A 22859-nucleotide genomic window follows, 5' to 3' on the forward strand; every position below is an offset into this window, starting at 1 on the left:
GTGAACACTTTTCTTGAACATGCTATTTCTGGTTTAGTACACTCTTTTTTTGTCAAGCCCTTCTCTATGGCATCTACTCATAACGGGAGGTGAAAAAAAGGAAGCACTCCCATCCTGGCTTATGAATGTGACCAGAGCCACCACCCTCCAACCCCCACCTCCCAAGCACTCATAGACTAGGTTGAGATAAACTTTTAAAATGTTCAAACAGTTTGAAGCTTTTTTTTCTTATCATATTTACCACAATTTTGTAGGCTAATAATCAATTTTTTAGGCTGCAAAGAACAAAACATTTTTGTGCCGCATTAGGTGTTTTTAGGCCACAAAAAAGTACTTTGATGTAACAGACAATAGGTCTGCACAATACTTTGAAAAACTGGTGATAAGCCATGAATATTGCAATATTGATATTATTGCGATATTTACTGTACTTAAAGAAATTACATTTCCCTCTCTATTATTTTTATTTTAAGTTATTTAGTGTTAGTAATGTCTCTACATACTGTTCACCTAGTGGATGGCGATGCACGTTTAAAAGGTAGCATCTGCATCTTGCATGAACGTCAAATAAAAGCAAACAATTCCATAGAAAACGTATTGCACATCTCTACAATATTGCACGGGCCATTATCGCGATGAAAATATTTTTTTCTATATATTGGACAGCCCGAACAAATAATTGGATCCCCAATTAGATAGTTAAATCGAGGTTCCGCTGCATCATCAAAACAAATCATTTTGTGATTTTTGTTTGGGCGTGTGCCATGTTTTTTTTTTCCTCGTGGTAAATACATTGTATGCCTTGGCTTAATAAAGGTTAGGAAACACTGTCCTTGAGGGACCACAATCAGTATGATAAATTAAAATAGTGTAGGCATTACTTTCCACTTGGACGGCCTTTTTTGAGCCCACAGCGGGGAAAATATGTGCGGACAAAATCTTAATGGTTATTGCCGCGAGATAAAACTCACCTCTGTCAGAGTCCGACCTCTCTGATGACATGGTGGAGCCCTGGCTGTCGTTCCTCATGCGCTCGGCACCTCGCTGCAGCTGCTCCAGACGCACCTGTAGCTCCCTCTGCTCCCAGCGCAGACGACCCTTCAGCTGCTCTGCGCGCTCATCCTGCTCCTGCAGCTTCTGTGATGAAAAACACACAAGGTCAGTGGAGATGTGAGCAAATGATAAGGGACAACTGTGAAGGCCAACCATTGAAGGAAAGTTGTCATTTGTCTCCGACAACTGAAATTGACACAAGCTTATTCTGCCTTAACAAAAACGATCATGTTTCTTTTTGATGAACACTATCGGACCGTATTCATTTAATGTGTTTATTATTACAGAATGGTTGTAGTTTGCAGAGGTGGATGGACAACTTCACTGTCACACCCACAGTGGCTTGCAATATTTTGACTCTCTCAATTAGTTAAAAAGATAAAACGGAACTATTATAAACAGCTGTCAGCCTGCAGTACAGAAAGCTTAAACATGTAGCATTCAAATTTGAGCATTTTGAAATATTTCAAGCACACGTGTGAAGACCAACTTCACACCCACCACACACAACATTATGACCGCTTCCGTAAAATAATAATATCCAACTCAGCGCTTCATAAAATATTCTGCCCTTACAAAAGAATGTTGAGTGCTCAGATGCATTCATTTAACAAATGTTATGAGCACGCTTGTAATTTGCGGTGGGGTAGAAATGGACTGCATCACAATGATGGCCGACCCGAATATGTGTTACCGCAATTGCTTACATGTGAGAGTCAAATCATTAGGAACAGCTCTTGGTGTCCTGCTGCCCCTACCAGGGTTAGAATCGTTTTGGATTTTTCATTATAGTTCGTTTTTTATTTCGTTTTGACTTTTGTTTGTTAAATTCAGTGGGTTTTAATAAGTTTTAAGAGCGGGTTTGTTAGTGTTAATTAGTTTTTATTTTGTCATAAATACTTTGTTTTCATTGTTTTTAGTTTCAGCATTAGTTTAATTTTTATTTGTTTATATACGGAGTATTTATCAAGTGCAAAAATAAAAAAAATAATGTAAGTATTATGTAATAAAGTAAACTCAAATTCCCAAACAACCATAAAGTAAAACCGAACTAAATACATTTAAAATGAACTCCAAAAGCTCATGTATGAAGTTAACTGACAAAGGACATTATTTAATAGAACATTATAATTAGTTTTATAAAGGTTAAATGTAGTTTCAGTTTTTTTTCAAGCAATCTTATTTTTATTGCATTTTGTGAACAAAAAATGTTGGGGTTTTTTCAATTTTACTTATTTTGTTAATTTTTTAAAGCTATAATGACATTGCCCCTATTCAACCTCTCCTCCTCACAAAAAGACACTGTAGCCTTTGCTATACTTCTTGCATGAAAGCTAATCTTAAGGTGGAAAAAAAAAACAACAGTTGTCATTAGTTTAGCATTAGATTGTAATTCATTGTTTGTATGTTTACTATTTTCCTACCTTAATGTGCAGCTGGGCTCGCCTGAGCAGGTTGAGTGTGGTGTTCCTCATCGAGTCCGGCGATAGAGGAACTTGCTTCTTGAGCTGCTCCAGGCACTGCCTCAGTTGTGCTCGTCTACAAAGCACAACGACAATTTGTATGGCGGCAAGTCATTCAAGTTTGACTCAATTTTCCGAACACAACCACATTAGTCACCTGTTTTTCTCCAGCTCGTTGTGCACGGACCTGCAATTACAGCATGAGAAAGATGTGTTAATTAAAACAAATGATGGTAAAATGCCACACTAAAGCCAAACAAGCACACCACACCCTCTTGTCAGCTGTGTGTTTTATGCAATACATTCACCTATTGCCACCAGCAGATATCTTCTTGCTCTTCTGTTTGCTTCTCTTATCAGACAGAGTCGGACTGGGAGGCAGAAGTGAAGCGTAGCCATGTTCTGCCTCTGGAAAACACATCACAAATACTGTTGGTCAAACTCACTCCATCCTACTGCTGACCAATTCCTAAACTGCTGACAGAAGTAAAACAGTCTACACATAGCCTCACAGTATGCTACTACCGTTGAACAATATGCTGAAAATGCATAATGCCCTGTACAATCTAATTTTGCATTAGGTTGCCAATGGGAGTTTACATATTGTATCCCTTTAAACTTTCAATCGTGACTAGGGCCAGATTTGGATTTTATCAGGCCGTTGCTGGCGCCGATTTTTGATAGAAAAAAAATATGCTGATTAGTGATTAATCATCTGAATAATTTTTTTAATTATATGATGCTAAAATACGCCCCCTAACGCGCCAAGAAACCATGAATAAACAAGTCAATTACTTGCACAACTTGTATTGCTGATCTAAACATTGCTTGTAAAAAAAAAAAAATCAAATCTATTTTGTTTTGTATGATAGGATGACCTTAACAAATTTCATTATATACATTTAAGGATACAAGGTTATGGTATAAAATTCTGTGTAATACATGGTTGGAGTACAAAAGGTAAAAACAATCTGCAAACTTGACCCAGACAATTACTCACATTGACACAATTTAGCCTCTAAATTTCAAACATCCTAATATGAATGCTTTAGAAAGAGGAAATAATGTATGAGTAAACCCATCAACATGCAAACTCAACACAAGAAGGCCCAGAATCGAACCACGAACCTCAGGGCTGTGAGGCAGACGTGTTAGCCACTAGTGCATTGCGCAGCCGTCAAACTCACTAGAAACCTAAATATTTTACAACCGTCATGGATATAATAAAGACGACCACTAATTGTATTTAATACAAACGGACATTATCGTCTAAAACGGACGGAAAGAAATTAAGCGCCGACTCTGTCATCGGCATCAGCTGTGTTTGATTTTGGCGCCATCACCCGCCTCAAAATGTCCACTGTTGCAAAGGCTAACATCCCAAATCTCTCACGTCAAAAGGGCCTTAAAACCAAACAAAGCACCGCCAACGACTCAAACTGTGCAAAACATTTTCTTGAACGTGTTCATTCGCCGTCAGAATCGCGGAAAGCCGCACGGCTTCATTTTGAAAGTGGAGCGGATTGGCGCCTTTCAGTACAATGATGTGAGCGATATGTAGGTCACTGAGTCAACTGGAGAGCTCGTTCAAAATAGCTGAACATGCATATCGATCAAATCGCATGCCATTTCTCGTCTCGTCATTTTCCCGTTATGTTTGCAGAGTTGCACTCGCCTCATTGTACGTTTTGTTGTTTTGACAATAAACAACTTCGCCGCCTACACTGACGTTTGTTGTGCATAAATAGACACTGACCTCGCTCTCTTCTCTCCAGGAACTCAGCAGCACGAAGAAGTACCTGGATGTTGCAAATGGACCCTTCCATTCTGTTCTGTCTTTTTTTTTGTTCAAAAGAACAAGCTAAAGGAGTCAGTAGCCTAGAGTGGGTGAAGCAGTATCAGTCTGACTGTGTGCAACGTCCTCAATCCAGTCACTGAGCCCCAACACTAGGACTGCTGCCTTCATGGTTCGTGTTAAACTCGGAAATCTGAGTACTCAAACAAACAAAAAACATGTCCGTATTACCTCAATATTTGTGTCATAGAACTACTTAAACGTAACTTAAAGGGATTTAAAAAACTTAATTTGTACACACATATGCAACTTTATTAAAGTTTTGCGTAAAAAAGACGCATTCGTCCACTTTAGTAAACATGAAATCGAGTACGTATCAAGCGAGTGCTTACCAGAATCACATATATTTTAGAAAATGATATCAGAAACATAACAGCTCCGGGCAAAAATTTATAGAAAATCACATTTTATGGTGTGTCTTTTCTGTTATTAAGTCAGCGATTGTACAATTTCTCAATGCATTGAATGCATCCAGAGACAACGTGAAAATCCACTGTCGCGCCCACTCCACCGCCCTCCCCCTTTAAACAATAAACTACTACGTTATTGTTTTTGTTTTTATCAATAACACACTTTATGACAGTATATTGTTTCCCTTGTGTATTGTAGTATAAATGACACGGTTAGTCCGTGTACACACTACCAAACTCACAAATAAAACAGTGGTTCTAGTAGCGATACACTTATGTAAATGTACAGAGCTATTATTTTACGTGGTAGTATTTGTATTTGTTTTTAATAAAACATGTTAAATGTTGTTAAGATGTTGAATAAAGTAGTCTTGAACTCAAACCAATTTCCACGCAGTCTTTTTCCCCCTTCAAAATCAATTATGTACATTTGAATATTGGCATCAACGTCTTGAATTTAGTTAAATACCTAAATAACACGGGGTGATGTAAAACTAAAACTTCTAAAGAAATAAAAGTTGATTGAGTAATATCTCATGCATTTCTTCAGTAGGAGACGTTTGCCCTTACTAAATATGGAGACGCTAGCTTCAATGCCCTCGTAGACTTGAGTTGTATTCCCCGTATGAAGGCGAAGCCGCCTTGCCAGCAGTATCTGTAACCTATGAACTCCCGAGTGTGCCAGACCAGTCCTCCGCCATATTGACTGTTGTCTTGACTGGAGGATAGAGAGAACATTTTGTGGTCCGAGAATAAACGCAAGTGTGCGCTTGGAATTACCGAAACTGGTGCAAACTTGGCCAAAGCGCTTTGCGGACCCCATCGCGATGGCAAGGAAGAAAAGCAAGCAGCAAGGCGTTGCTCAGAAGGAGCTTGTAGCCGGGCAGCAGACCATACCGAAAAATTCAGTCTCTCCCGGCGATGCAACTGGCGGTGGCGGCGGCGGCGGCGGCGGCGGAGATGCTGGAGTGGAGAGACTGACCACCACCCCCAGGGCGAACCAGGCAAGCTACTTACCCATCTCACAATGGGCTAATTTGACTACGGCTAACCCCTCCTCGCCCAGCCACCATACTGTATGGATAATGGAAACAGTTACTCCCAGAAAGCTAGATCGTATATTATCAATTGACTGGTTTAAACGCTATCGAAAATCGCATGAACGCAATAATAGTGGATGGAACGTTAAGAGTCCGACAAGCACTCAAGCAAACGTGTTTCATTTAATGTAGCTGTGCTCCACTGCTTGGCATCGTGGTCGTGTGGCAGGCAGGTGACATTGTGCTTCAGACAGGTCGTCCCGTTTGCAACGTTAAACACACAACAGTCCAACCGCCCCCGCTCATGTTAGCCGCAAGGCTAGCCGTGCTATCGGCGGGCTAGCACGCAAACGTGCTTTACTACCTTCACTTTCTGCAAACTACAGAAAACGGCGGCTACCCAAGCTACGAGCTAATCGGGCTTGCTAGCGCAGATGCATAACGGCTTTGTAACAGTGTTGCTAACACTCGACATTTTAGTCGTTACCGAGGAAGCCGAAACCACTGTTTTTAAATACACCCCGAGCCGCTAGAATGCACGGTGCAAAATTATAGAACAAATGCAAAGTTGATGGGGAACATGGAACCTAATGGTAGAAATTCATGATGGCATGAAGACATCTGTCAAGCCCACTCACCTTACCTGGCACCTCTGAACTTGGCCGCTTGCTAATAAGTAATTACATTTGAACCCACGCTTGGGAATATAGAATGTGATGTAATGTGATATTGAATTGGTTACTTTAATTTTGATTCATGATAGGACTGAACAATCAGATTCAAATCGACATTGCAATGGAGTACAGTGCAATTTTCAATTCGCGAATTCTGCAATTTTGGAGATAAAAAACGGCTTTATTTTGATTGGTAGGCGTTATTTATTTATTTATTTAGATATGTGTATTTTACTTACAGATTTATTTGCATTATTGTTATAATCTGACATATACAGTACTTTTGTTTATGCCACACGTATTTGGTATCATTTCAAGAAGTTGTCGTGGTGCACGCTTGAAAGACAGAAAGTCAAAGTATTTGGGACGGTAACAACGCTAGTCAAAGTAGATAAACTTTTTAGTAATTCATGGTTCATTTTCCTTTATATTTAGTGTAAATCTAACCTAGAAGACCAAAAAAATTATATATAATAAATATGAATGGGTGAGTGGTATCGGGGCCGATACTGGCTTTGCCTTTAGGCATCTGGTTCTCATGGAGGCTGACGATACCAGCCACCGATGTTTAAGGCAAAGAAAATCCTGACATCGAGTAAGTAAGTAAAAAAAAAAGCATGATTAGATTATTTTCCAAATCATTCAGTGCTAGTTAAGACCTAATACACCGGTATGTTAGTTATGTATGAATAATGCTCAAAATCAGTCATTTGAAACCAGGGTGCCATGGCAGTGATGGCACCCTTGCGTGCATTGAAAATTATCCAATTTCACTAAACCTTTTCGAAAATGTGTATTTTCTTAATAACAAATCAATTTTTGCTCATCTGTCTATGCAAGCGACATATATTGTCAGGCAGACCAATTAAATGCTCTTCCATTAGATTAGTAACGTGACAAGTGGCCGCCATATTTGTAGAATTTTGTAATAAAACAAAACAGAAAAACGAGTGAGCACTTCAAACGCCTCTAAATTCTCCATAAAAATGCCATTCTTCGAGAAACGATCAAGATATAATAAATGTGTTTCCCCCTGTTGTAATTTATACAGCAGAATAAATCCTGTGATGCTGTGCACATATATCATCTTTGTGTTTAATTAAACAGGGCTGGTTTTCACACCGTGACTAGACATCCTTATTTCAGTATTTTTGTTTGGTGGTGTTCCTTGTCTCAATAAAGGTTGGGAAACATTGCTCAAGTGTGACGTACAACACGGGGTATAAATTCAACAGAATTTCCATTTAATATGCTTTTTGATCCTTACTTTTTCTGCGGGTAACACATAAGAATAATGTTTAGGACGTCTGGTTCGAATCTCGGCTCAAGTGCTTCTGTGCAGGGTTTGCGTGTTCTCCCCAGGCTTGTGTGGTAGCATTATCTTTGTTAAGTCTGAATTTTTGGCCCGTCGCTTGCATTGGATGTGCACCTACTTTTGTGGCTAATTGATGTATGTAAAGATTACCCTCCAATGGCATCCAGAAATTCCAAGACACAGTCCTTAAGGCCTAGATAGACCAAAAAGACGCTGGCCAACAGTGACAGACGCTTACCCCCCTGTCGGCACATCACGCTGGCAAAACACACCGCAACGACAGACAGCGACACTGACCATTCAATTACTTTCTGCGCATGTGTGAGATGTAGTACCCTTCCATACCATCGGCGGCGGTAGTCACCATTTCTCATGGTTAGAAAAATCCAACCGGAAAGCTGTTGGCCGGGGGCAGATTATAACAACGTGAAGTAAACCATCACGTTCTTGACACGGTATTGTGAAATACTACATTGTCACCCCTCGCTCTTATACTTGTAAGAAGATTAAGGCAGCGGAGACCTGCTCACTGTTTTTCCGCATTTGTCACTTCCCGCTGGTGCTCCGGGGGCTGATTTGATAGCTTACAGCCAATCAGAGTGACCAAATGTCACAACTGGCGACACCGATTCAACATGCGTAACCGCCCCCAAGACGCTTACAGACGGGTTACGACACTACGACGGTGGCCACTACTCCAAACAGACGGTGCATTCAAATGCCACGACGCTTCACGACCTCCGACGTCGGTGTGGTCCATCAGGGCCTTTTGTGGATTACATATTTGTTTCAACAATTAGTAATATCATTGTGGTAAGGAGTTATTACATCAAAACCTCAGCCAGACATGCAGTTTTAAGTCCAATAATATAATTCAAACAGGTTCTTACGAGATAAAAATGACCACTTCAATTGCTGGTTCTAGTTAAATTTGAACTCTTATTAGTTGCCAACGTCAGGCAGCACACCCTGTTATTTCATGTTATGTCATGTCTTGTTAATTATCCAACTAAGTGATGTGTACCGTGTTGCAGTCTGACAGCTAATCATGTACTATTAATTCACATCGGTATCCTTTTATGTCCTCAGCCGACGCATACCTGCTGCCTCCTGTGCCACCGTGAATTTAAGGACTGGGGGGCGAACTCTGTCAACGGGCTCCCTGGAGGACATGGCACCAAACTGGCTGACGCCGTGCCCGCACTCTCCCAGGCTTTGTTGCGGGAGGCGCCGGGGCGTAAGCTGGCCGATTCGGTGCCCTCGCTGTCCCAGTCCCTGCTGGGAGAGGTGCCGCTATGGATATGTCAGAGCTGCTGCAAGAGCGTGGAGGAGGAGGAGAGACGGAGCGCCCAGGAGCAGCCAACTGGGGTAACTACAAGTGCAGAGAATTAGCTTGTCTGTCTGGCTTTTTTTTTTTTTTTTTTTTTACAACTTCTTTGACATTTAATGAAGCCTGATTGTCTTTTATCAAGGTTATCTTGTCTCTATTGATCTTAACAAACATACAAATACAATAACATAAAATAATGACATAATTAAATAGAATTACAATTAACAATTAAACCATTTTTGTCACATTTGTCATTCAAGTCAATGCACATTGTGCTGCTCGTTCCGGTATGTGCGCCTTGGCCACTTGGGGGCAGTATAAGACAGCCGTATGGACATACAAGGACCCAGATGAGACGGCGCAACTCCTCAGCAGTAATACTAGTCATAGTCAAAGGATAAAGAGTATATGACTTTGAGTACTAGAGCTGCGACTAACGATTATTTTAATAATGAATGTATCTATCGATTAATCTGATTTAAAAATATGTTTATATTTCCATCCCTAAATTTAAATTGACAGTGCAGAAAATGCAGAAACAAAACAGTTACTGGTTCGGTCTGTAACATCACGTCACAAATGGGAAAAAATGTTGGACATTGCTTTCCAAAGTAAAAGCAATTGTTTGATTCAACACAAAGATAATCAGTCCACTTTCATGGTGGACTAGAGAAATTGAATATTTACTGTTGAGAATCTGAAATTCTGAGGATTTGGACAATTTTAAATTAAAAAAAAGTGTCCAAACCATTAATCAATTATCAAAAATAGTTATCAATTAATCTGATCATTTATTAGTTGTCGATTCGTTGTTGCACCTCTAGCAACTACTATTACTTTGTATGTATGCATTTGTTGCTGCTCTGTTTGTGTTCAAATGTCAATGTCAAAGGGCTAAAACACCAGACATATGCGAAACAATGCCATTGGCGTTTCCCATTATGTGTTATCATTAGCATTAAGGTGGTAGACTAAAGGTTTATCTAAATCTGACCACCAACTATAAGGCCACTAAACAATCATACATTACATTATCCATCGCACTTTTGAACATTCGTAACTAAGTATGAAAGAAGGTGAACCACTATGCTGTGTAACAAATTATGGACTCACCAATAACTGATGAAACGAACGCATGCGCGTTGATCAACGGGCAAAGAGACGATCACTATGTGTTCCTAGAAGGTGAGTCTCTTCACATTAATGTGTTACTCTGTAGTGTACAATCATTCTTCTTTTATTAATGATAGCTACATTATTTCACTTTAGCCGTACGATTTTGTTCGGAGCAGCCAAGATGGAGACGCATTACATTTAATTGACGCTTCAGCCACTGTCATCACATTTCTACTCATCCTTTTAAAGCATACTGAGTGCAAATCTAACTTGATTTTTTTTTTTTTTTTGATTGAAGATTTGCTGAAGTCATCGAGGATAACTGTTCAACCTCCAAGTTTTTACGCAATTTAAGAACCTTTTTTTTTTTCTAAAATGTTGTTCAGTAGTTTGAATCTCCTGTCTGAATACTGCTTCATTGTCTCAGTTTACTGCAACCTTTGAACATTTTTGGAAGCGACAGAAGTTTTTTTGGGTCCGATTTTCTTGGCAGTTGCAACTGCTAAAAATAGTCGAATGGGATGACTGCAGCAGAGGCTCCTGTTTTGATTTAAAAACAGTATTTGTTTGCTCATGTAATCAAGTGAACTTTTACAGTGCCTTGCATTCGCACATATTGAATCGCTAACAGTTTGTTTGATTTAGTTGTAACACCTACTTACTGTTGCTACCAGGGATAAAATACAAGGCCTGTGATTAAATAATTGTGTATGTGTGTGTGCGCTTTCTTATTGCAGGTACCATTGTCCCACTCTTCCTCTTGTAAGTTCCAGGGCTGTGGGAATGGTTACCCGGAGCAAAGTACTGTGGATTGGGACCCGAGTTCCTTCCTGTCAGCCCACAAACTCTCTGGGCTGTGGAACTCAGCCCACACCAACGGAGGGGAGCACTGCAGCCACAACGCCTCCATACACCTACAGCAAGGTCTGTCGTTTCGTTTAACGACAATGAACATCATCAAACATTCAAATCTCAAAACTCTTATTACTCTGCAATTCATTTTATGTCCTTCTTGTTGAGGTGGTCATCTTACTACACTACAATGCTTTCAATGTCCTTCATGACGTAATAGATGGCTGTAAAATTAATGAATTGCCAGATTGTCCTTCTGCAAAAAGTGATGCACATTTTATGTAACTCAATAGTAAAATATTAAGTATAAAATGAGGCGTTTATTTCAGGCTTCTCTCTAATTGCTTCCTCTTGTGTTCTCAATTCTCCTCACTTTGTTGTACGAATCTGATGAGTCACTCGGGTTATATATTTGGACAAAAGTGAAATTGAAATTGTACTGAAGCTATGATTGTAAACTCAACTACTTCATTGCATCATTACTTAGCCATTAAAAATTTGTACATAAGAATTTCAGGCTGGGAATATTCTGCCCCTGTTTTGTCTCACCGCGCTGATTAGCCCTCCACATAGCTAGTAATTGTATCCAATCAGTGAGTAGCTGAAAGCAAAACTGGCATCGAAACACGAGTTCACAACATGAACTGAGCCATTCAGAAATAATATTTACAATTTCAATTCAGTTTTGCAATTTTCATATTTTTTTTTTTTACATTTGGAAGATCCATGCAATGTTCCCTGAGAAAATAAGACAAATGTCAATGTGCTGCCACATCTCGCAGTGTTCATTAAAGTGTAAAAAAATATTTATATATAAAAGTTTGAGCCACACTTAATATATACCAGAGGCCCACGCCTCACTCCCACAGTTTTTTTTTAGCTCCTGGCAACATATCCTCCTAGGCAGAAGGAAGATCATTTACATAACAATTGCATATGACAAAAGAGCAGGGCTTTAAAAATAAATATGAAGTGGGGAAAAAAAGCACGCTCTCTCTTATATCCTCTCCATCCTTTCTCATTGTAATTTTCTGGTCTTTTCCACATGCAGGTATAACAACGGGGTCGGCCTGCCATGACAAAAGAGGACTCCACGAAGCACCTGGGAAATCTGCTAAAACGTCGGTAGCCAAAATGTGCCCCTACAGTCACCCGCTGACCCAGAATTCCAGTGGCTCCACTGCTGGGACCCCCCTCTCTACCTCAGCTGACCTGTGCAAGACCACCCCCAAGCATTTCAAGAACGTGTGCCGTCGACCAACACCACCAGGTGTGCAGTTCATCTTATTGTCCATGGGGATTCAGAGTGGAATCTCAATTTAAATTCAAGTCTAAAGAATGATCACAGTCAAATTTGGTTGCATGTCCTTTTGTTGGAGGATTACAATATACAACAATATAGTGCATAATATAGTCACAGTAATGTTTTAGAATGCAGTGTTAGGTTCAGCAACAGGTGGAATTTGTTTTTGAAATGTGGTCAGTATAAATTACAACGCATGGTAAAACCCGTATTGCGAAAGCTTTTATCGGTCAAATGTACAAACAAAAAATTTAAATCTCTCACAAACCTGATGTGGTAGGAAAAAGTAAAGGCATTTTTAAATCAGTGTCAAAAGTACAGTGAGGGACACATAAAGCCATCTCTGATTCAAATTTGCTGTTGACCAGTGTCATTTTATAAAATGATCGATTGAGAGTAGGGGTGGGCAAAACTGCTCAAAGCCACATTTTCTTTTTAGATGGACAGATGGGCCAGCTCATTTGTTGAAGAAAGAACATCAAGTTTATATCAAATTCCCAAAAATAATTTATTTCATTCAATTAATTTTCATGTTTTAATTTCGTTATTTATTTAAAATTAATTTTAATGAAAAATGTATTTATGAAAATTAATACATCACAATTGTTCTATATATATATATATATATATATATATATATATATATATATAAAAAATCATTTATTTTACATTTAGAAATGTGAAAAAAAAAAAAAAAAATTACCAATTGTTTAACAAGATCACTTGTTTTGAAAAATACAAATTAAAAAAGTGAAGAAATACATTTTACTTAACCAATTAATTAGGCAACAAATTACTGTAACAAATATTAAAGGCTCTTGATTATGTAAATGCTCAGTGGCCCAGATTAAAGAAGTGATTGAAAATAAACAAAAATATGATTAACAAGTAGTTATGCTGTAGTCATAACATGATATCCAATTCTTCCAGGTGAAGCCTTCCACGCCAGCGACCATCATCAACACACAGACTTATCGGTACCCCCCAATAGTCCCACGGGCCTGTCTTCCCAGCATTCCTCCCTCCTGCCCCCGAAGCCCAATTCGGGACAACACAACCACGTAACCTCTTCTTCTGCCGCTGGGGTCGTAGGCCACACCCCTTTCTCCCCTCTGGTACCAAACCTCCATGGGTCCACAACTAAAAGGGTGTCTTCTAGTCCGGATAGCCCGACATTAGCTCACAAGCCCAGTCCGTGCAAAAACTCCCACATTCCTGCTGTGAACACACAACACGGCAAATCGGGCACGTCAGTGGCAGGCTGTAACCACCCTTGTAATGGACACAGTACGGGAACGGTGGCCTCTACAAATGTGGGAAGCTTGTCAGCTGGGGCCTGCAGGTCAGTACCGATAATGTAAGCATCAAATTTGATTAAGATAATTCACATGTGACTATGTTTCTATTGTTTCTTTCTTTTTTTCTTTTTTTTTTTTTCTCGCAGGGACCAGGCATGTAAGGGGCACAAAATGACTAATGGGACGATGTGTGAGCCATCTCTAGAGTTGGAGGAAGTGGAGGATGAAGACAGCAGCTCTGAGAGGAGTTCCTGCGCCTCCTCTTCCACTAACCAGAAGGATGGGAAGTACTGCGACTGCTGTTACTGCGAGTTTTTTGGACACAATGCGGTACAATTTATTGTTTGGCACCCTCTGTTTGGTACGGCCCAACCCATTAAATGGCTGGCCGATTTAATCGGCTGATATTAGCTTTTTTTTAGATCAGCAAAATTCAGAGTACTTTTGGGGGGAAAGCGGATTTGTATCTATTTTCTGCACATTAACACATTGCAACATAAGATAAAGACATTCAACCAGAGGTGGGAGCAAGTCACATATGTGCAAGTCACAAGTGTGCCTCGAGTCGTAACCATCAAGTCTTAAGCAAGTCCCAAGTCGCTGCAGAAAAAAATCAGTCAGGTCGAATCGCCACCAAATTTCAAGCAAGTCAAGTCATTACTTGGTTCAAGCTAGTCATCTTGCACAGTAAAACATATGTTGGATTAATTATGAAATCTTTTTTCCCTGATCCTGCTACAAAGAGTACATCATCTCTAAAAATGTAATCAACATTTACATCTGTAAAAATAACAAGAAAAACAATTAACTTATAAAATGAATGTCTTCACATCTACACCAGATCATATACACGACATCCCCTGATCTTAACCCCCAGGAGGGCAAGGAAAAACTCAAAAAAAACATCTGGGGAAAAGTGAGAAACCTTGAGAAGGGACCACAGATGGGGGAATCCCCCTTCCAGGATGATCAGGCTGCAATGGATGCTGAGTGGGCAACATTGAACACACATTATAGTTCTATACTGTGTTTGTTAAAGTGATGTGAAAGTTAATCAAATGAAGTGCTGCAGGAAGATGACATCGATGAAGTGAGCAGGGACCCAATGGTCGTCAATGTAGAAATCTCCATAACAGCGCCTCCGAGGATGTGGTCAGCCCCCAATCTTGTAGCAGTCAGTTGCTGTTGGATCGAAACAGCAACCTCCCATTCGGTCGTCATCACCTAATTCCCAAGCCTGGGAAAACGGGCAAAGTTGTAAGAATTAAGGGACCAAAAATAAGTTATTTTATTCATTATATATTTTTTAAATTAATCAACCAATTAATCAGTTCTCTGGATTTTTTTCTGCTATATATTGGAATTGGGCTAAAAAAAACAAAAAATAAATCCATATCGGTTGGGCCCTACTGTTTAACAGAGGAGTTTTAGATCATTTTCAAATTCTCACCAACAGTGAAAAGCTTATTCTGAAATCTTCATTTGGTCACAGCCTCCAGCCGCTCCCACCAGTCGAAACTACGCTGAGATCCGAGAGAAGCTCCGGTCGCGACTCACCCGACGCAAGGAGGAGCTGCCTCAGCGCCAGGACTCGGAACTGACAGTGTCTGGTGCCATTGACAACAGAGATGTGGATGAATTGCTGGACTTCATTAACAGTTCTGAGCCCAAACCTGTAAACAGTGCCAAAGCGGCCAAAAGGGCTCGGCACAAACAAAAGAAGAAGGTATGCCAGTTCGAAAATTAGGCATTCTTTTTTTAGTTCTTTTCCTAATACTGAATGTCATTAATTCATTGTAATGTGTTGAGGTTCACAGTCCTTCACAAATACAAACGTTCAGTGATGGTTTCAAGTCCTTCTCATTCCCAAAAATTTGTAGTTACTCTAGAGACCCTCTGAGTAACAGAACTACAATTATTATTTTGTTGTCGTTTCATTTCATTGTTTTGATCATATCTCTGTAAATTTCTGTGAAGAAATTGCGACCCAACGTTATTAGGAGTGTTTTCAGTTCAGCACAAATGTCCCATTTGTTTGCAGGCCTCTCCGATCATATATACATGTTAGCAGAGCTGGGCAGTCCGTCCCTGGGCCGGACCGGTCGGACCCGGGGTGGGGGGTGACAAATTTTTAAAAATGGCTGGACTAAGCATGGCCGGAAGTTGATTTTAGTCAGTCCCACTAAGCTCTAAGTTTCCCTCATGCGTGTGACGTGCTTGCAAGACCTCAGCCTACTCGGTGAAAGGCTTCTTTTTAGGCTTCTTTCTACTCCCGCGTCGGCACGAGCGACAACTGATGTTATAGGGATTGTGGTATTGCCCCCCCAGCATCCCCGCCCCCTCTTGTAATGGTATGCCCCAGTTGCAGGTGGGAGGCGCGGGTTACGTGATGTGACAATGAGGAAATACAAACACGCTTGAGCGCACGTTGCTGTCTCACATGTTGCGATGACATACAGTTTCCCACACGGAGAGGATGAGCCACGCAGCTCGTTGCTGCTGCTTCAAAGTCCCATCACTCAAAGTAAACAAGCTACTCACCCACGTTCCCGCTTAGCCACCACCTTCCAGATCGTTTTCACAATAAAATTAAATTCATCGTCGCTAGCACATCAAGGTGGAGTTCATGCACTTTTTCTGGCGTTCACTCCTTCCGGAAATACGCCATAGCAAACCTGCAGTGTATAGTGGTTTGCTGGTATGCTTTTATTTTGAAGGCCAGGAAGGAGGGGAAGTGTGCAAAATAAATAAGTAACTTAACTACAACTTCTTCTACGACTCTTCTCTATAATTATTGGACCCAAATAATTATACAATACGACAAATCCAACCTCGGGGCTCGCAATGCAAGGACGCACGCAGTTGGGTAAATACTACTGGCGCATTTGAAGAGTGTCCACAGCGGGTTTGAATTGTAAATGAGCCAGCTAATGATCCTTAAAAAGCCTCTGCCGTTAGCGTCTCCCCCGCAGCTACGTCAATCACGGACGCTTTATTTTTTATTTTTTTATTTCTTTTGGGTCGGGGGGCGTAATGGGGCGAGGGCGTAAGTGCCCAGCTCTGCATGTTAGTTATTAGCCATAATGATTTTGGTGACATGGAAAATACATCAGCATTTGCTTGGTAAGATTTATTTGTAGTTGTGATACTTGCCGGACCGATACTAAATTCATTCCGTGAGAGAAATTAAATGCAGTACATAATTACTCATTATTGAACAGTCCTTAGACACTTAATGTCCAAATGTTTCAAATCCACTTCTGTGGTTATTATCACACTTTTGCCCTTTCTTGCATCAATTAATAAGACAAAGATAAAACGCATTTGTGGAGTAGATGCTGACAGTGCTGAAGTCCCACAAGATTTGCTACGCATGGACTGTTGGAGCTCTAAGTTTTCTTTAATTTTTGAGACATATATTTCAATTTTCAATTTTTTGTTTCAATTTTTGGCTCAGCTTTGGAGGTTAAGTAGAGTTGTCTGGATCCGATCATGTGTTTGGAAATCGGGGCAGATCAGCCGAATTGAATTTTCTTATTTTCTTAAAGTATCAGCAGATACTTAAAAACAAATGACTTGGACTCTGACTTGGTTGCAAAAAATGTGATTGTGACATCTCAATATTTATCTATGTTGTGTGTTTAAAGGGGAAGTCAACCCCAAAAAATTCTTTACAATAATATGTTCTATGCAGCCCTGTAGTGTAAATAAGGCATTCTGATTAATATTTCATTTATGGAACATTATCCAAAATCCGCACGTTTTTAGCCCTCTCAGGTGGCAGCCATTTTGCCACATTCTGTCGACTGAATACGACACTACAGTTGCTCAGGGCTCAGTAACGACCAATCACGGCTGACCTGTTTTCTGAAGCTGAGCCATGATTGGTTGTTACCTGAGCCCTGAGCAACTGTGATGTGATTTTCAGTCGACAGCAAGTGGCAAAATGTCTGGCCCCTGAGATGGACAAAAACGGGTGGATTTTACTGCTCATATCCCACAAAAGCAATGTAAATCAGAATGCCGTGTTTAGACTAGAGGGGTTGCATTGGTGTCATTTAAAACGCAAGCAGATAATGATGATAATCATTTGACTCATTTTCAGTTGGACACAAAATAAGCATGATCACCATTTTGATTAACTTAATAATCTCAGGACTTTTCAGAGTTATAGCTGATCATTTCCCTTCGTGTCATGTGTATTTCAGGAAAAAGCTCTGCAGGGCAACGTGGGCGCTGCAGGCAGTGAACCCGCTTCCAATCCATCAGAGTGCATGGACGACGAGCCCATGCCTGACACCGCCGAGACGTCACGCTTACTGGATTGGCCCCAGCTGGAACTGGAGCGGGTCAACAGTTTTCTCACCAGTCGACTGGAAGAGATCAAAAACACCATCAAAGACTCAATTCGAGCTTCGTTTAGCATGTACGACCTCAACCTGGACGTCAATGACTTCCCGAAAAAGGCGGCCACTCTGGAAAGCAACCATTTACTGTCCCATCTGAACGGCTCCTCTGACATGCAGCAGATCGACCTCGACCTAGCCCCGCTTTCACTGGGAACCTTTAAGAACCATCTGGACCAGGTCAATGGATGGGAGGACACAAACATGTCCCCGAATACCACCGCCACTGCCACCACAGCCACTGCGATCACGGGCGGGTCCAAGGATATCCAGCGCTTGAACACTACGCCAAGTCTCTCCAAGCTCATTCGAGTCCGCTCCCCAGAAAAATGCACTTCTTCCGTATCTGACAATTTGCCACAGGCTCCGGCCCAAGTTACAGCCAAATCAAAAGAGGACATCTCGGATCCTAAGAACAGCACACTTGGGAATGGCGGTACAAAGTCAAAGAAGAGTAAAAAGCAGCAGCAACAGCAGAAACAGGAGCAATCGTTGTCCGAGCACAATTCCAAGGTCACGGAGTCAAGGGTGGCGGAAATCATTTGCAATGGCTCAAAAGCTGCTCTTAAACAGCTTCAGCAAGGAGCGGAGAGCCAGAGAAACGGCCCGAAGAAAGCCGAGGAGAGCAGATCGTCCAGAAATGCAGCAGCCAATGGAGCAAACGTTGCCCCCCAGAGTGCACACAGGGTCAAAGGTGACAGCGAGGTGCGAGCGGGGCGATGCGAGCAGGATACGGAAAGCAAGGCTCATCACGCCGTTCCGGCAAACGGGCAGCATCAGGCGCAATCCAAGGGGAAAAATAAGAAGAACAAGAGCAAGGGTGAAAAATCCGCTAGCGCTATTGGTGCGGGAGAATCTTGAATATTCATGTCAATGCCAGCTTCAATATTTGTGTGCATGCTTTCAAACTGTAAATTCTAATTCTTTTTATCTAATCTTTAGATGATGTCTTTCTTCCAAAAGATGTGGATCCTACGTCAATGGATGAAATTGATCGGGAAGTAGAATACTTTAAAAGGTAAATAGAGCACATCAGCAGATCCCAATACATTGGAACCTTCAAAATCAAGTCATTTCCATCAGTTGCAATTCAAATAATCTGTTTCACAATTTAACTGTTAACAAGTACGGTAATCCTCGACTCCATTGCGGGGCTTTCATTCCAGAGCACCCCCGCATTAAGTGAAATCAGGGATATAGGTATATATAGAATATATATAGCAATATAGGAAATTTAAATACGCGCTAGTAGGGGTGGGCGATATGGGCAAAAATAAATATTTCTATTTTTTCTAAAAACCCGATAACGATAATTTGACGATATTCTACAAAAAATATTTTAAATCTGCACTTGCTTCACAGACCAATTGTGGATTGACAGCGTTTGTGAACAACATCTCTTTTAAATGACTAAATATAGCTTTTGCAAAACATAATGATATTCCACGACAATGTTTAACAAAAAAAGAACAAAAAATTATGTATAGACTTACATCGATTTTTGGGAATACTTATGTCATTTAACTGTCTCTGCTGTTATACAATACAATACAATTCCATAATGATGTGACATTTTGAGCTGCAGTAAGTACTGGTGTACCACTGCCAACTACGAGAGCAATCAGAATGAGAAAAATGTTTTGACTACAGCAATCAGAATGAGAAAAAAATTATTTAATATGTGACGTGTGACCAAGTGTCACCAAGCGAGGGGAAAAAAAAGACGTCGTCAGGACAACACCCATTCTCATACATTGCCCAACGTATTCAGAATAAAGTTGAATCACAAAACTGTAATTTCCCGAAAAGTGCATTTCCCACTCATTCGTTGCTGTGATATGTAACTTGTGACTTTATTCATGTTTGGGTGTATGCTGGCGTCACACTAATAAGCCGTCGTAGTTTGTGCAACATGCCTCAGGAATACAAGCTAGTTTTGAATGATGCGGACTAAAAGCATGTAAACCGAATGTTCATCGATCATCCAGGATGTCACGTTTGACTTGCTCGCTAAAGTATTGAGTGTGTGAGTGCGTCTATATTTGTTGGTTCAACTCTGCGACTGTTTTCTGAGTGTGTGTGTGTTTAATCTTTTGTTTAGCGTGCTTGCGCAGTCGCCAAGTTTTCCTCGTAATCCATATGGCTCGTGGTGCAACAGAATTGCTCTTCATGGTGACCGTTTTGGCACATCTTACAATGTTATTCCCACCGACGTCAGTCTTGTCAACCCCAAACATTTACAGACTGAACGGACGACGTGGACTCGCGCCTTGCTATTATTCCCCACTGGACACTCCTCCATACTTGAAGCTCCGCTGCAGTGCGGACAGAGTCACGTGACCGGGTCCTGCCCGCTGATTCGGCGAATGATAATCACTTCCCCCTCCTCTGCCGTCAATGCGCACTGATTTTTCAGCATTTCCTCATACTTTACGGCCGTCGACTGACTCGAGTCAAAGGCAGTATTAATACTCGATAATGTAAAATTACACATCGTGAAAGCAAGATTGACGATGATAACGATATATATCGCCCACCTCTACGCGCTAGACATGTTTTCATAGCATTTATGGCACTTAATATTTTTGAAGGTCTGTAAACACACTTATAAAATAATTCAAAGGCATGTAAACACATATAATATACACTGTCCTCCATAGTTATTGGCACCCCTGGTTAAAGTTTTTGTTAATATTGGATATGCGACCATTCATCTTTGCAAAATCTCTCTAAATCATCCAGCGACCTGCGACCTCTCCTCCGCACTCTCCTCTTTCACCACCTCCACTTAATGGGGTTGAGGTCTGGGGACTGAGATGGCCATGAGAGCAGCTTGATTCTGTGTGTGGTGAACCATGAATACGATTTTCAGTATGAGAATGCTTCTGCAATAAACATGGAATTCATTTGAAGGATTTCAAACACATATTAACCAGGGTTGCTAATAATTATGGAGGGCACTGCACATACAGAGAGAGCAAGAGCAATGGCTATCACAAATATATTGCACTAACTGTGTAAGAATGTACCATCAGTCAATGTGTTTGCAGTACAACACATCCCATTTTTCCAAAATACCAAACATTATAATATCACAATATACATCAATAATCATCCCCAAAGAGGCACATTATAAATTTAACTGAATTATAGCGGATGACAATCAAGACCTTTAAACAAAAACTAGGCTATGCTGAAATCACAGACTTAAAAATAATGGACTAACAATTGGCCACTCGCGGCTGAAGCCAAAGGGCACTGTGGGATTTTCGCCGTAGAGACGGAAAATAATGTGAAAAGCCCACAGAGAAATGAATTTAAATTAGGTGCGCTTAGCGACTGGCAACTCAAGATGGCCGCCTGTGGCTTCTGTTTTCGATATGGCTAATAAGAGGCATTGTTAGTCCATTATAGGCTATATAACCCTATGGCGGAAATACAGTACTTCCTGTTTAATTCTTTTTTTAAAACGCCATCTAGTGGAATTACACCCAAGATAAACAAGAGTTTTAGACTAAAATGCAGTTATTACCTGTACAAAATAAATCTGCGGAATAGCAGAAGCCTGAATCTGGAACCCGGGATAGAGGGGGTTTAGTGTAATCCTTTAAATGCTCACAAAAGATGGGTACACTCATCCATTTTTAGCCTCGATGGATTCCATGGGTGGGTCAAACTTGATGTGTTACTGCCCAAAAAAAATGATTTGCAAATTGTCACCCCATCTCTCTTAAAAGGAGGAGTTGCGTGAAAATAATCTTCTCAAGACATGCGATAACTGGGCCTTTGTAGACTTTGACTGGAAGAGGGAAACATTTGTGTGTGTGTGTGTGTGTGCGTGTACGTGTACGTGTACCCTGCTTAGACAGAAGTCTTATAAGAGTTTCTCACATCAAAGGCATGACATGTATGCTGATGGTTGGTTTTACATTTAAGTTTTTCAGCAAATGTGGTTGAACTTCTTTGACTTTAACCCTTTCATGCACAGTGGTCACTACAGTGGACAGCTAATTAAAAGTGGCGTTCGCCTATATTTAGTCATCTAAAAAATATATTTCTATTTTAAATAATTACATCAAATCATAATTGATGCATGAAAGGGTTAAATATTTTTCAAAGTGTAGGTTAATTAATATAGGCGAAAGCAACTTTTAAATAGCTGTCCACTGTAGTGACCACTGTGCATGAAAGGGTTAATGTCAAGTGCCATTTAAAAGTTTCTACTTTATTTCCCTCTGCCTCTCCTCCCCTTGTCTAAATGCCTGTCATCTTTCTAGGTTCTGTCTTGATTCGGCAAAACAAACCCGCCAGAAGGTAGCGGTGAACTGGTCCAACTTCAGCCTCAAAAAAGTTCCCTCCAATACAGCTCAATAACTGACAAGAACCAGGAGATAAAATCACACCACCACAAACTCTTTCAATAGAGCTGTGTTTGGCCTGAGGCCTTCTCTCATTCCCTGTTTTCTTCTTGTTGAGTGGAGGGACCTTATTCACAACTCATTCAAAAGACTGACATTCAACTGGTGGCGAGTCAGCCAGGGATCAATACCAGGCCAGCTCTACAGTTTTTTGCTGTTATGGCGATGTTCACCAAGTGACAAGTCCGAAATGGGAAAACTACGGTAGTGTGTTTGTCCACTGCATTCATGTGCTGACGTATGTAGTATGTTAACATTTACCTTACATGAAATAAATGTTTTTATCAGAAATCTGACATTTGAACGGTGTTAAACTTCTGGACTTT

General features: G+C 40.6%; 2 protein-coding genes across 2 annotated transcripts in view; one reads left to right on the forward strand and one right to left on the reverse strand.

Moving 5' to 3' along the window:
- mxd3 (MAX dimerization protein 3) overlaps nucleotides 1-4511 on the reverse strand; it is a 7804-nt gene extending 3293 nt beyond the window's left edge. The window contains exons 1-5 of the mRNA XM_086013957.1: nucleotides 4273-4511; nucleotides 2825-2924; nucleotides 2674-2703; nucleotides 2478-2592; nucleotides 972-1137 (exon numbers count right to left, since the gene is read on the reverse strand). Coding sequence (XP_085870083.1) covers nucleotides 972-1137; nucleotides 2478-2592; nucleotides 2674-2703; nucleotides 2825-2924; nucleotides 4273-4342 — 481 coding nt within the window. The 5' untranslated portion in view covers nucleotides 4343-4511. The remainder of the gene's footprint in view (nucleotides 1-971; nucleotides 1138-2477; nucleotides 2593-2673; nucleotides 2704-2824; nucleotides 2925-4272) is intronic.
- An 876-nt stretch (nucleotides 4512-5387) lies between these two features.
- On the forward strand, nucleotides 5388-22829 carry fam193b (family with sequence similarity 193 member B). The gene is made up of 10 exons (XM_086013968.1): nucleotides 5388-5785; nucleotides 8900-9178; nucleotides 10994-11180; nucleotides 12160-12378; nucleotides 13342-13753; nucleotides 13856-14039; nucleotides 15202-15435; nucleotides 17918-18959; nucleotides 19058-19133; nucleotides 22393-22829. The coding sequence occupies exons 1-10, from the start codon at nucleotides 5609-5611 to the stop codon at nucleotides 22487-22489; spliced, it is 2907 nt and encodes a 968-aa protein (XP_085870094.1). The 5' UTR covers nucleotides 5388-5608; the 3' UTR covers nucleotides 22490-22829.
- Nucleotides 22830-22859: the final 30 nt, after the last annotated feature.

Source organism: Filicampus tigris, chromosome 2 (genome assembly GCF_054856515.1).
Source record: "Filicampus tigris isolate MCC_2025a chromosome 2, RoL_Ftig_1.0, whole genome shotgun sequence".
NCBI lineage: Eukaryota > Metazoa > Chordata > Actinopteri > Syngnathiformes > Syngnathidae > Filicampus > Filicampus tigris.

Bases quoted from the DNA above. Each gene is read 5' to 3' on its own strand.
- fam193b (XM_086013968.1), top strand. From the start codon at position 5,609: ATGGCAAGGAAGAAAAGCAAGCAGCAAGGCGTTGCTCAGAAGGAGCTT. The intron at 5,786-8,899 runs GCAAGCTACTTA...TTATGTCCTCAG, and splicing joins CCACCCCCAGGGCGAACCAG to CCGACGCATACCTGCTGCCT. The intron at 14,040-15,201 runs GTACAATTTATT...ATTTGGTCACAG, and splicing joins AGTTTTTTGGACACAATGCG to CCTCCAGCCGCTCCCACCAG.